The 15,015-nt window shown below is 34.3% G+C and overlaps 1 protein-coding gene across 2 annotated transcripts in view; it reads left to right on the forward strand.

Moving 5' to 3' along the window:
• Positions 1–561: 561 nt before the first annotated feature.
• LOC125680449 (large neutral amino acids transporter small subunit 1-like) overlaps positions 562–15,015 on the forward strand; it is a 39,743-nt gene continuing 25,289 nt past the window's right edge. For both annotated transcript variants that reach the window (XM_048920051.2, XM_048920052.2), the window contains exons 1-6: positions 562–683; positions 7,687–8,182; positions 9,601–9,729; positions 11,639–11,738; positions 12,904–12,948; positions 14,466–14,589. In XM_048920051.2, the coding sequence (XP_048776008.1) occupies positions 7,723–8,182; positions 9,601–9,729; positions 11,639–11,738; positions 12,904–12,948; positions 14,466–14,589 (858 nt within the window). In that variant the 5' untranslated portion in view covers positions 562–683; positions 7,687–7,722. The remainder of the gene's footprint in view (positions 684–7,686; positions 8,183–9,600; positions 9,730–11,638; positions 11,739–12,903; positions 12,949–14,465; positions 14,590–15,015) is intronic.

Genomic DNA, 15,015 nt, shown 5'->3' on the forward strand with positions numbered 1-15,015 from the left:
CTCCAAAATTACTACAAGCTAAACAACGGCAGGCCGCGGTGATTCAGATGAGCGATATGGCCCATGAGACTCGTGTTTTTATTTCCGTGAATTTGTTTTATAAACAAGATCTGAATATATTTTTTTTCCATTCTCATTTGGGAGGTAAAATGGGGTCTCAAGTTATGCACAGTTCCTGAGCTTCTTGTCCATTTGTTCATATAATAAAGATTCAAAAAAAATTTATGTCCCAAAGATGATTGAGTTCAGTAAAGTTTATGTTCCATTGACAGGCCTAATTGTGTTTTTAAAAGTTGGTGTTCCGTGCCCATTTGCCCCATCCCACCCCGGTGATGAAATTGACTAGTCCCTAAAAAATAAACACGTGTAATACAAGTCCCTGTGGATACTACTCATGCGTAACCATGTTTCAAAACTCTAAAAAAAAACAAAATTTCCGTCACAGGTTAGTACATTAAATACAATGAAAAATCAAGTTAAATATAATATTAGAACCTAAGAAAAATGCGTTGTATGAAATATGCAAAGAAACAATTGTTTATGAATATACATATTGCATCATCCTACATACCCATGACTACTTTTACACCCACCCAGTCAACAACACGTTTCTCCAATTGAGCCATTGAAGTAACGAAGGTGATCTAGTCTATTTGAAGTTTTCCTAAAAAGCAGAGCTTAGTGTGAGTTTCTTTTATTTTCATCTGTCACTTGCAGTATCGTGTTGTTTTCTGTGTGTATTTAGTCCAATGCACACCGAAATCCGCACGGCTCCACGCTGTTGGTGTTAGGCCTAATATTTATTCTTTATGATAAAAATCCTCAACACATGTAACGCATGTTTCCTTAAACTACAACCTATTTATTAAAAAAATAGATGTGTCAGTAGTTGCATTATAAAGATAAATTATCAGTGGAAATAAAGGTACCTAGAAAAATCTTATTCTTTATGTAAAAACGTTCACGAATGTTTTGTTTTTTGTTTTGTCTGGGGTTCAAAATCAAATCGTTTACGTTATGCCTCTAGTATGATCTATGAATTTATGCTTTGTATTCAAAACCAAATACATGCGAATTTCATGGTAAGAACATGTCACTAGACTTGTTCATGAGTCTCCATCCATGTTAATTTTAACTAAAAAAAAAAAAAAAAAAGTTTGCTGTTTTCTGTGTTATTTTACTTGTTCTAAGCCCCTATTTATGTTTTGACATTATGAAAAATGCATGGGAGAGCAGAAATTGAAAAAGGATGAGTTTTTTTTTTTTACTCTAACTGTATCTTAGGAAGGTTAAATTACAGGAAGATTTTGAATTAGCATTCAATGGTTTGGTATTTAATTGTAGATAAACATTATACTTGTATTTAGACGAGATGCATTTTTTGTTACTTGCTTCCATTTCCTGGTCAGGGTACCATGTTTTAGATTGGAAATGCATTTTTAGATTGCATATATATTTTAAAATAATACATTTTTCAACAAACAGTGGTATAGATAAGAGAGGAAAAATAGAAAGATTGTAATGGGCCTGTATGTCTTCACAAGTGACAACATAAATCAAGAATAACTATACAAAATATACTTGATGAAAAGAATGTCAAAATATCTGTTTTGAAATATTATAATCTCAAGATGACTCCCACCCCATCCCCTCCTCTGAAAGCCTACGACTGTATTCTAAAAAATATCTCTTAGATATGAAATGAGTAGTAACATCTAAAAGCTAGATAAAGCCTAAGTATATATTTATCAAGTAGTTCTGTATTAATACTCACACTATTTACTCACCCATTCTCTGAGTAATAAGGTGTAATTCATGTCATACCCCTGTTACCCAATATGAAAGAATATTTAATTGATTGATTGATGTTTTCCGCCACTCTCAACAATTTTTCAGTTATATGGTGGCGCCCAGTTTTTATTGGTGGAAGAGAGAACCCAGATACAATGTACCTGGGAATAGACCACCGACCTTCCGAAAGTAAACTGGGAAACTATATAAGAATATTTAACTGTATAAGCAAACATATACCAAGGTTCATAAACATACACAAATATTAGTGACATCAGAAAAAGTTTACTAGTAAGATAAATGGATCTCTGAATATATGGTTACAATACATATGTTACTGTCGTGTAAGGGTGTGTATCTGATAGCTGCATCTTTTTATACATAGGAATTAATTTCAGGCTATCATATGGTCATATTAAATATATAAATAAACATTGAAACTGATATTAAATCAACTGTGAAGGACAATTTTTTGCAGACTGTTCTCAGTTGTTTGATACTGAGGTAACTACATTATATAATTGAACTTGGAAATTATATTTTATGCAAATTATAATTTATATATTCTAATTTTCAAACAAAACACAGAGCATGCTGACAACTTGAACACACTTATAAGATGGATTTCATATTATTGAATTACTTTCAAATAAAACACTAGAGAACTTAATTGGTTACAATTTTTGTCAATACATATGTTATATGTCTTAGTATGGATAGGTAAACGTGTCTGCAGGGTCTATTAATTGTGCTTATATATATGCTTGATGAATACTCATGTCTGAAAATTGTACACAAATTTGCAGTTAGCTCACATTATCTGAAATATATACCGTTTGTTAAATCTTCAGAACACTTGTACGTTACCAATACTTGTGCTACCAGTTGATAGAGAAATGTAGAATATTGACACATATTCATGTGTCACATGTTTGTCACACAACCATAAGTTTACAAGAAGGAAAATTTAAAGATAAACAGTCATGTTTCAAATATGAAAAAGTAAACCATGAATTTTAAATCCAACCAATGGTGAAAATTATTTGCACTGAACATTTAAATACATTGAGATTGAAATAGGAAAATCATTTTTAATCACAATGCAGTACATGATAAATCCATAATAAAGCATTGGAATGTTTTGATACACGCGTAATCTTTGGTAATGTAGGTAATATCTATGCCAGGGGCGTAGCCAGAAAAAAATGACATGTACAAAAAGTACGGAAGGATCAGGGTGGGGGGAGGGACACCTTGAGGCTCCCAGTAGGTCCAGGGCAAAGCCCCAGTGGGTGTCCAAGGGGTGGGGGTTGGGGAGCCCATGGAAGGTCGTGAGTTTTAGCAATTAAATCACTTATTTTTCATGCTTAAAAACAGGGTTTTTGTCAATTTCCAAAACAAAAAGAATTTAGAAAATTATTTTCTAAAGTAATTTATGATGTGAACTCACTCAATGTGTGTACTTGGACTGACTTTACATTCATTTTACAATTTTTCATGTTTTTCGTTGTTTTCGCCTGGTATATATGGAAAATGTTACTGATAACAAAGAATATCCTAATCCGTCTACTACATGTATATACGTGATGTACATTAAAGTGATGTTCAACTTTCTCTGGTAAGGGAGATTGATGATTTGAAATTCAAAAAGGACTTTAAAGTTGATTGTATGGACATCATGATGTTTGAGGCAGAGATATTTTCTCTGAATTTCCCCCTATAGGAAATGATGTGTATGCATTTGCGCACTTGCATTTAGGCAGCTAGGTGCCTGTAAGCCCTTTTCTATTTTTGTTGTTGTTGATAAAGCCAAAATTGTTTGCACTTTTTTGCAACGGTAAAGACTTTAAGTTGATAGTGCCATGTACCTTTTAAGAAGTACTTTCTCTCAGATACCGTGCATTGATTTATTTTCATCTAATTCTCAGCACCATATCTTTGCTCTCTATTTTGCTTCTTTATTTGTAAATCCTCTTTATTTTGTTTAGATGATTGGAAAGTTTTGATTATATAGTTCAATTATTATTTTATTCTTCCTTAATATCCTGAAAAATGTTGATAAAAGTATTCATTTAGATCCAGAGACCTAATCATAAAATTTGAAAAGATTACAGAAAGGTTATCAATTTCATTGGTGGATCAAAAGGGATGGGAGTTATTAACAGTACTAAGTTGAAACCTTCCCCACCCCCTTTTGGTTGAAAATGTTTAAATTTAAAGGTGATTTTCTGACAGTTTGGAGTTTACAAAAGCCCTTTTAGGTTTGAAAAGGTAAAATAGTAAAGTAGTAAAACAAGATAATCAGAATTTAAGACAAAACATATTACATGGAAGACGCATTAGAACTGAACATTGAACACACATGCAAAGAAATGTTCTTATCACAGTGCAGATGATAATGGGAGTATTACGTAAATGATAGGAGAAGTTGAAATTCAAACAGATAAAGAGCACGAAAATAACACAGACAAGTAATTAGCACACAGATCTAGCCTAGTGATACAAGCTGTACATCCATCGTGACAGTCTCCGTCATGGGAGGACGTTTGAGGAGATGACACTTTTACACTCTAAAGAATTGGGTCGAGATTTAAAATTTTCTGGCAAGAGTTTCATAAGACTGGTACTTACATATCTAAAAGACATTTTCCCATAGGATGAAGTTCTTACCTCTGGTATTTAAAGTTTATTGAGTACTTAGAATTGTTGTGTTATGACTTAAAACTGACTAAATCTACCAGAAAGGTCATTGACAATATTAAAACATTTAATTTAATGGTCATACTTCACTTGTCTTTTGATTTCTGTAACAAAATTTCTTAATTTTTATTAGGGTGTGCCATATGGTGAGTGCCATGTAGTAATAATCACTCTGTCCATCCGACAACACTTTTTATGGCATTCGATAACTTTTGAGTCCAGAAAAAAATAAGGATGAATTTACCGTCCAACCATGCTGAACTACCCAACCAGATACATGCATGTAGTCCAATGGTAGAGTACCTGGTGGAGTATTCATTGCAGGGCTTTTCTCACTTGTCTGTCTTCCAGTTTTTTAAAATCTTCATAAATAAATCAAATAGCTTGGGCTTAGATTTGTTTAACTTTTTCTAGTGTTGTTTTTTAACAAAAGTACTGTAGGTCTTTTAACCAAGGTCATTAAGAAATGAAAACATTTGTCTAGCTAGGTCATAAATTGGTAATGGAGAATTAAACATCCTAAGAAACTAATATTTTAAAGATTGCACACATTGCACCGATCACTCTTGTTCTAGGAGTTGTGTGATGTTCAGGTGAGCATTAAGGCCCATAAGCCTCTTGTCTGACATTGCATTACATATAATTATTTCCTGCTACTTTTTCTACATATTTTTGATAAATTATAAAATCATCAATACCTACATGTATCCCCTTGTCATAGAATCTCGTGGTTATACATATACTGAAAATTTATGCTTGCAAGTTTCAAGACTTGTATACACGTGTACTCTCGCTGACATGGAAAAAATACAAGCATTAACGAAATGACCATTCATATATATGTCTTCAGCGTAATAAAGAAAAATTGGAGGTCATGACCAAATAAATTCTCCTACCAAACTGAAATTTCAGAAAGAAAGAAAACATTTCTCAAATTTTTTCCTCCAATGTTGAAATTTGAGACAGGACAATCACTATGATTCTATTTCAAAGTTATTCACTCTAGAAAAAGAATTTATTTTTGAACTAAACATGAAGGCTAAAATTACAAATTTATGTGTTTCTGCTAACATCCAAGTCAGATCGAGGAAGGGCTACATGTTGGTTGGTAGGTCTATAAGGAAATCAATTAAATTTTGTTCTCTGACTTTATTTAAAGAGTTTTAAAAGAAACATTCTGATCACAATCCTGATTAAGTTGCAGGTTACCTACGGTATGTATATATACATGTTGTATTAACATATTGAACAGGGGGAGGGCCCCCCAGGCTCATTTTACAGGATTGATGCAGCTATTGAATATATTATTTGATATAAATGTCCTTTGAAGTAATTACAAGCAGCAACACCAAAGCAATGTTTATTCAGTAATCTCTTGAACATTATGCTTTGAAAAATTCTGGGGAAGGGATTTAGGATTGGTCAGGCTAGCGGAAACGACAGCAGCCTAACTGAATCTATTATGATCATAAGATATTAAACACCTGACTGTGGTATTGGATAAAGCTGTTACTAATAAACAAACATCTTATCAATATGATATTCTAGAAATTTTTCAGGCTATGTTGGTGAAATCAGCTGCAAGTTAATTTGTGTTAATAACTAGATTTTTGTTTAAGAACAAGGTTGTCTATAAAAAAATTTAAGAAATATATGTTCCAGGTCATAATGTAAATGATAAAATGTTTCTTTGGAAATGGGATTTGAAGGTTGCAAACAATTCAGAAAAAATGCGTAACCAAATGCAGGTTATGCTAATTTTCATGCTCCCTAAAAAATTGGGGGGGGGGGGGGGGGCACATAATCACTGTTGTGTCCATTTGTCCAAGTTCCTATCTCCTTAACCTAGCTTTCATCAGAAATTGATATATTATTGAAATCACTAATATTCCTGGAGACAAGGACTTTTGGACCAAGGACTCTCCATATTTTGAATCCGCTTATTTATAATGACCTTTATTTACAAAAAAAACACACCCCAAAACTGTCAATTTCATTCCACCAAAATGTTGTGTTCATTCCTCTTTAAGGCCTACGGGCATCTTGTAGTTTTGTAACACAGCACTGACAGTGTGCTAATATACATTTATTGCATGATAGTGAGATTGTAAGGTCTGTTCACCCAAAAAAATAATATTCCCCATAAGCAATATGATTTTTCTTCAAATCTCCTCAAGGGCCTCTGTGGCGTAGTGGTTAGAGCATTGAGCTCAAATCACACGGCCTCTCACCTCTGCTCGGCGTGGGTTCAAATCCCGCTCGTGCCGGTGAGAAAGTTTCCCAGTTTACTTGCAGAAGGTCGGTGGTCTTTTCCCAGGTACATTGTATCTGGGTTTTCTCTTCCACCATCGGTGGCCTAGTGGTTAGGCTGTCAGACTCTCGACCGAAAAGTCTTGGGTTCGAGGCTGATGTTGTATCCTTGGGAAAGGCACTTTACATGAATTTCCTTACTCCATCCAAGTGTAAAAGGAGTACCTGGCTATAGACAGTGAAAGATATTGTTAGAATGTTAGTGCTCTAGCACCTGTTACGGCAGCTTGCACTATGCTTCCCAGGAAGCAGAGTAATAATGTATTGTAAAGCGCTTTGAACAACATACGCTGGAAAAAGCGCTATATAAAGCTAATCATTATTATTATTATTAATAATAAAAACTGGGCGCCACCATATAACTGAAAAATTGTTGAGTGTGGCGGAAAACATCAATAAATTAATCAATCTTCAAATCTCCTCAATATTCATGCATTAGATTGTTTATTATACGAAAACAAAGCAAGGCTACAGAAATACAAATTTGAAAATACCAAAGAAAAAAGTGCTGGATGTGTTTGTGCAGCTGAACTTGCCCTAATGGTAGCACTGTCTTTTAGAATGTACAATCAAGGAAATGGAGTAGTGTGATAATCATTTCATACATGTATGTTTCCTTTCTCCCTGAATGTTGATATATCTTATATCTGATCTGTGTATCAACCAAAATAAGGTGATTAAACTGTGTAGCAGGAACTTGTAATCCCACCCGAGGTTAATTAATTTCCTTTTACGCCTTACAAAGTATGATAATTCATTTACGGGAAAATACTTGGACAATTAACCATGTAGGTAAGAATATATTAATTTGTTGCACGTCAAACACGTTACTTGACCAACCAGATTCTCTATTTACTTGAGGTATAATAATTCTTTTTGTTCCAGGTCAGCCTTTAATGATACATTTTGGAAGATACATCAATGGGGTCTTCAAAGAAATCTGATGATGTTGGCGATGATAAAGTCGAGAAGGTTGTCATCAAGCGACAGATCACATTACTGCATGGAGTGGCTATTATTGTGGGGATTATTATAGGATCTGGCATATTTGTGTCTCCAGTTGGTATATTGAAAGAAGTCAAATCTGTGGGCCTGTCGTTGGTGATGTGGGTGTTATGTGGCATATACAACACACTTTGTGCAATATGCTATGCAGAACTAGGAACAACGATACCCGAATCTGGTGGAGAATATATCTATATCAAAAGGGCATTTGGAAAGATCCCTGCATTCGTCTGTCTGTGGATAAACTTTTTGCTAATATGTCCAGTGGGAATTGCAGCTTCAGCGTTGATATTTTCACTTTACATATTAAAACCTGCTTTTCCAGACTGTGACATTCCCGAAGAAGGACTTGCCTTGTTGGCTGCTTGTATATTTTGTGAGTATTTGTTTTTGTATAATTGTCTATCATTCAATTTGTCATTGCAAAAAAAAAGTAATTAGTTAGGAGATTATCATTTACCAAACAATAATGCAGGGAAAGGGGCTATATTTGGTATGGGGCTAATTTGTGCCCCTGAAATGGCTTTTCTAAAGCTATGCTCCCAAGAGCAAGAATGGGGACGAAATTGGGTTTAAATTTTCATATGCCCATCTTTAAGTTAGATGGAATGTATTATGGTACAGTGATGTCTGACCACCCTTCCATCTGCCTATTGGTTTGGGGTTTTCTATATTTTTATGCCACTCTTCAAATAAGGGGCATATTGGTTTGCACCTGTTGGTCAATCTATCGATAGATATGTCAATTGGTAGCTAGACCACATGTTGTCTGCTCAATATCTTGAGAGCCATTCACTTGATCATAATGATATTTCACATGTAGGTAGGTTATGAGTAGAAGGAGACCTCTATTGATTTCCAGGTCAAAGGTCAATCCACTCTAGACATATGAAGATACTGTCTGTTTGTTATCTTTAGAACCCTTTCCTTGACAGACATCAAACTTGGTACACTAGTACAGTGTAATGAGTAGATGATCCCTATTAATGTTGAGTTCACCTAGTCAAAGGTAAAGGGTCAAACTGGACATAGTAATATATTGTTTCCTATTTATTTTAAGAATCATTTGCTTGCTTGACACCAAACTTGGTACACTAGTACATATTAAGAAGTAGATGACCCCTATTGAATTTGAGGTCACATGGTCAACTGTCAATCCACTCTGGACACAGGAAGATGTCCGCTCAATATCTTGTACTGTTTTGTCACTATATGTACTATCAATTAAATGATATGCATGTGTATAACCCTTTCCAATTTTACACCATGGGGGCATACATGTTTCTTAAACATTTTTTGAATACATGATTGTATATTTCTTGTGACAAGACCTAAAATTCCTTTGCTACCAAAATTTCACCTTGAGACATTGACCTTGGGAGTTTGACCTACTTTTAAGAAAAGTTAATCTAGACAATATTTCTTGAATTATTTAAGATAGGGCTTTGATATTTTAGATTTTTATTTTAAAACACATCTGACATTTGTTTGTTCATTTCATTGTAAGTTATAGCCTTCACTTAGACTATAGTCCAATCTGATTCAGGCTATTGAATTTACACCACTGCCGAAAAAAGGTTTTTGGCACACACTATGTATTATTGTAAGTGTTCCTCTAGTGTAGTCACAGGGTGCTTCAGGGGTTGTACACCCGGCATAGAGAACAGAAATAAAAAATCCAATTGAAATTGAGTATGTAGTCGTCTTCATGATAATTCAAACTATTTAGTGTGTAACTGTTGTAGGGCTGTAGTGCACTTTAACATAAATTACTTTTCAATATGTTTTATATAGGTCTACTAATAGCAGTGAATTGCCATAATGTCAAATGGGCAGCAAAGGTCCAGGTGGTCATCAGTATAAGCAAGCTAGTTGCGCTGGCCATCATCATCGTCATTGGGATGTATTACATTATTGGCAAAGGTAAGTTGAGATTACACTCGCTACTGATGGGATCATTGAAGTGTTGACTGGCCTGTGTGTCATGGGTTATTTATAAACTATAGAACATCCAATTTTGACAAGAGAGCACTGCAAATGGAACATCCCTATTTGTAAACTGTATTGTTGAAACTGATGCAGTTTATAGTGGTGCAAAATGGGTGCAAATTATGATGGACATCATCATGATAACACATGCACTCTGTAGTCCCATTACCATGTACTCTTCAAGGTCTTTGCAGTATTTAAATGCTTACATTGTTGGTCAGTTTCTTTAATACATGTTATGATGTAGCTAGCAGAAGTATGCCATGTAAGCTCCAGAACTTTTAAAATCATAGTCTATTACATGAAGTGCTTATTTTTGTGTAAATGATAAATTTATGAATTTTAAACCCTTGTATATCTATAATGATTACATGTCCAAGATCATAGCCATCAAAATTATAATCCTCTTTTTGTCTCTTAAATTTGTCAAATTTTACATCCACCCAGAACATCTGTTGTACGGAGTGTCTTGCTTTTGCTGAGACTGTCGATAGGGAATGCCTAACGACAACCACTCGCAAATTATGAACCTCAGAATGTACACGTATCAACATAATGTACCATCTCAAGATTTCTGGAACACTAGAAATTATATATAAAATCAAACTCATTTTTAATGAATTAAATTTTTTGGTTTTTTCACCAGTGGGTTTTTATTTTAGATCAGATGAATGGAAAAGAGATAGAGAGCAATGAGTGAATGCTCTATGAAAGGCTCAGTGTCAGAGAGTCACAAATTGAATCTGTTTGTAATGTAGAGCAATAGGGGGTACAATTCGTCTAATGAATATTCGAGTACCGTCCTGTAGTATAGATTTCAGTTGTTCCCACCATGACCCCGGTCCAGGCTGGAGTCACAATAGGGGTTGAAAATAATATTTGAAAAAAATAGGTTTTGGTAAATTCTCTTTCATAAACCACAAGAATACAGTAAAATTTAATACATATGGGTCATTGTATGATACTGGTGAAAATGAAGAAGTCTCCCTTCAATATATTTTCTTTGCATTGATAATGTTAAAATAAATAATATTGGATATCATTTTATCCAGAGTGAACGTGAGAAAGAAAATTAGATAATGTTTGTGTGATAATGCATATTCTAAAAACTTCTTAAAAAGTTGCATGAATTATGCATGGAAAATGGGACAAAGATGGGTGCATGTCAGAAAATGGGAATGAAGTATATTCCATTTAGATCAGGATGTACAGTTTTTGATTCCCACTATATACAGCAATAGTAGAGCTGTAATTTACTATAAAATTATGTGTGAAATTTAATGTCTTCATGAAAAAAATATGAAATATAATTTACATTTGTTAGTTACATGTGGTGTTCAAAAATGTTGTGTACTGAACCTTTGAGCATGTTGAGTCACATTAGGGGTTGATAGGAATATTTAGATTGAGTTTCATTACAGTATATAGTCTGTAAACTATAACCTATATAGCTTAATAAATGTGAGGCCACAATGCTCACAATCAACTTGGTCCTGCTGTTTTTCTTCAGTAGATTTTTTAAAAATTAACTAGCTACCAAAGGGCTTTGAAGAGATCATATTTATGAAATATTTTTTGTGCATTAATTTTTCAAAGATAATTTGTAATGAACGAAAAATTCCATTTACTAATTTTCTGTTTTTACAGCTACATGTAGCATACAATTTATTGACATATATATTTTGAAAAGAATTATCAGATCATTAGCTACCTTCACTTGCTTTTTCTATGTATATAGTAAGGAGGTGAGACTGACTAGTACATGTTATTCTACAAAGTCTGTGTATTTTTTAATCTAGCAGAATAATTTACCATTGCAATTGTAATTTTGTTTCCATTTCAGGGGAAACAGAGAACTTCAAAAATGCGTTTGAAGGAAGTGACTACAGTGCTGGAACAATTGCTATTTCCTTTTACTCGGGATTTTGGGCCTACAGTGGATGGTAAATAATTCTCCCCCGAAATTGCAATACAATTTATTATGTCAGTACTAAAAGTTAAAAGCATGAATTTTTCTAAAATGTTATAAGACCTCTGTATCAAGTATAAATCAAGTGGCCCAGGGACCATAATGTTCAAATGATTCATTCCTCCAAAGTTTTGGCTAGGAGCAATCCTAGTCCCTGAACCAGGGATTTAGGCCTCAGGATAGAAGATCACGGAGTGAAAATGCATTAAATCTTCAGATATCCTCTCAAAATTGTGAAATTCTTGCCCATTGGTCAGGTGCACATTCCCCTTAAATATTTTCTTCTCGAACATTGAACAACTTAGTTCTACTAAAATTGTGAAATTCATAACCTCTGGGTCTTTGTGGTTTATAGACTGGCTGAAAATGCATTTACTTTAAAATCTTTAGGAATATATAGGAAAATTTTGTAAGTCTTTTAAGAACCATCATGGGGTATATTATAATATGTCAAACTGATGTACAAGAACATCTCATATTTCAAGTTTGTACGCACCATGACTCTCGGGGTTTAGGTCTGCTCATCCTATAATCCACAGATTCATGGCATTGTCACCCTAGGTAATCAATGTTTTTACTTAGAAACATGTAAGAAAATGTTTTGAAGATGTTTTTTAAAGAACCATTTACATGAAATTCTGTTCTTCATAAATACTATTTTAAGATTTAGCAATTATGAAATTTCAAATAAACTGTTCTGTTCCCTATTCTATATGAATGTATGTCAAGTAAATCATGGTTAATTCATCCAAACTTATTCTATATGTTATCTTAAGTTAATAGCAGAGGGCCACCTGCACTCAGATGAAGGAAATTAATATATCATTTCAGCCTTAACACACTGCAGCAATGTTTCTAATGAGGTGCTCTAGATTAATGGTGATCTCTTGAGTTACCTGCTCTCCCCCCCCCCCCCCCCTCCTTTCCTCTTACACCCCCTCCCCCCTCAATTTGCTCAGTTAGGCCGCCTGTTAGCTGTCTAGAATATTCCAGCTTAATAAGACAATTTAAAGAAAATATTAAAAATTTATATTCTGATAGAACAAGCTAATGGAAATTTCAGATGAATTTCAGACATGAATTTTTATGATGATCGATTGTCTTTCAAATAATCTTGAGAAAAATTTCTCTTTTTTCAGGAGTTACTTGAATTTTCTTGTGGGAGAACTTGTTGAACCAGAAAGGTAAGGTATAAAAATGATATTGGAATAAATAATCTTTTCTATTTTTTTTTTTTTTTTTTACAAATCTGGCCGTGCTTGTGTACATGTGTTAAGATTTATTGAGAAATCCGTGACTCTACAATACTTGATATTACGTGTAACTATAAAATCTTGGTTGCATTGCTCGCTGGTGTTCACAGTGCACCCCTCAAAGTTGGATGAAAAACTTCAAGGAAAATGTTGCAGTAACTGGCTTGTTTCCACCGGGGGGGGGGGGGGGGGGGGGGGGGGGGGGGGGGGGGGGGCAATATGAATAAGGTATTTTTATTTGCTCTGCGTTTTGTATTGGAGACACACAAGTGACATATTGCACCCTGTTTTTGTCAGTTGGTGTGATCTTATGTTAACATATTCAACATCTCCAATTGTACATGTACTACTCGGCCAATTTTTTCTGAAGACTAGGCTCACAGACATTTTGATATGGCCTTACTTTTCATTGTAATTATGCCCCCTGCAAATGTGGGGAAGGGGCATGTAGGAATAATGCTACCCATCTATGTGTCTATAATGAAAATGGTTCAGACATTTTAAAAGCTACAGACCCAGAAACATGCTACTACTCCTCTAATATGAATCAAACTGTATCATGCAAAACTTTAAAGACCCAAGATTTTGACTGTACGTACAATGAGAGATCCAATTCCCACGTGACCAACATTTGGATTTTTAGGGCCCTGCATGAAATGTGGAAGCCCTATAGTAATCACTGTCTGCTGTCTGTCAGCATTTTTGTTGTGATGAGATAACTCAGAGTTTCCACCATACAGTTTTCAAACTGTGCACAGAAATACTCTACAATAACAGCAAGACGCCTATAAATTCTGGGGTCACATTACCTTGTCTGTATGTATGTATGTCAACATCTTTGTTGTGATTTTGTATCTATTGAAACTTGTGAAAGGGAGATAATTCAATTTGAATTTTAGAACTGTAATAATGATGTTATTGATATAGATAGTTTATTGAAAAATAATTATTACCCTACAACATCAAGTAAATATATATGCAAAAATGGACCATTGACCTAGTTTTTGGAAATTTTCAAAAAAACTTATAACATTGGTGATATCTTTTACAATCCTAAGAGTACAGCTTTCATATTTGGCATGTGTATTCCTTGTGGCAAAACCTTTCCATTGGTACCAAAATCTTTGACCTGGTGACCTTTGCATCGACTTTTAACCTGTTTTTAGAAAATTCTGATAGAAGCCATATAAATCTTTTAAACCGTAAGACAATGCTTTCAATATATTTAGCATGTGCATTTCTTGTGAAACACCCTTTGCATTGGTGCCAAATTTGTGACCTTGAAATTGACCTCTGACCTACTTTGAAAATTATTCACAGAAATATTGTAATTAGGGGGGGGGGGGGGGGGGGGCACATCATTGTTTCACAAACACATCTTGTTTAAATGGTATGGATGATTATTCATAAAAAAAAACACCCAAAAACTCATTTTTGATTACTTTCAGAAATTTGCCCAGAGCCATCCTTATTTCCATGACTTTAGTGATTGTGACATATTTGATAGCCAATGTAGCATACCTGGGAGTCCTTTCTCCAGTAGAAATGCTTAAGTCACCTGCAGTAGCTGTGGTAAGATGGCATGTTATCTCATAGTATCTCTATTACCAGTCAAAAAAAATTTAGTCTGCCAAAAGTAGGGAATAGATTGCTGCTCAGATGAGGAAGGTGATCCTCTGTTATTTCATAGAGAGGTGTGTTGCCAGCCTTAGACCTGACAGCATCATAGAATACAGGATTCTTGATTTATATATATTGCATTTATAAACAAAAAAGCAATGGCATTATATCATGCATAAAGATATTTGTCCTCAATCAACTCTGTATTCTAATGCAACTTGTATGTATTCTGTATTTTGATTGGTTAACAACTTTGTTTCCAATTTTTAAGTCAGCATTAACAGTTGCATACTGTTTTTGTTTTGTACTCTTTTTTAGCTCACCTGAGTAAGCTTTTCTGACCGCCCGTTGTACGTCGTCTATCTTACCGTCCGTCTG

Source organism: Ostrea edulis, chromosome 2 (assembly GCF_947568905.1).
Source record: "Ostrea edulis chromosome 2, xbOstEdul1.1, whole genome shotgun sequence".
In the NCBI taxonomy this organism is placed as follows: Eukaryota; Metazoa; Mollusca; class Bivalvia; order Ostreida; family Ostreidae; genus Ostrea; species Ostrea edulis.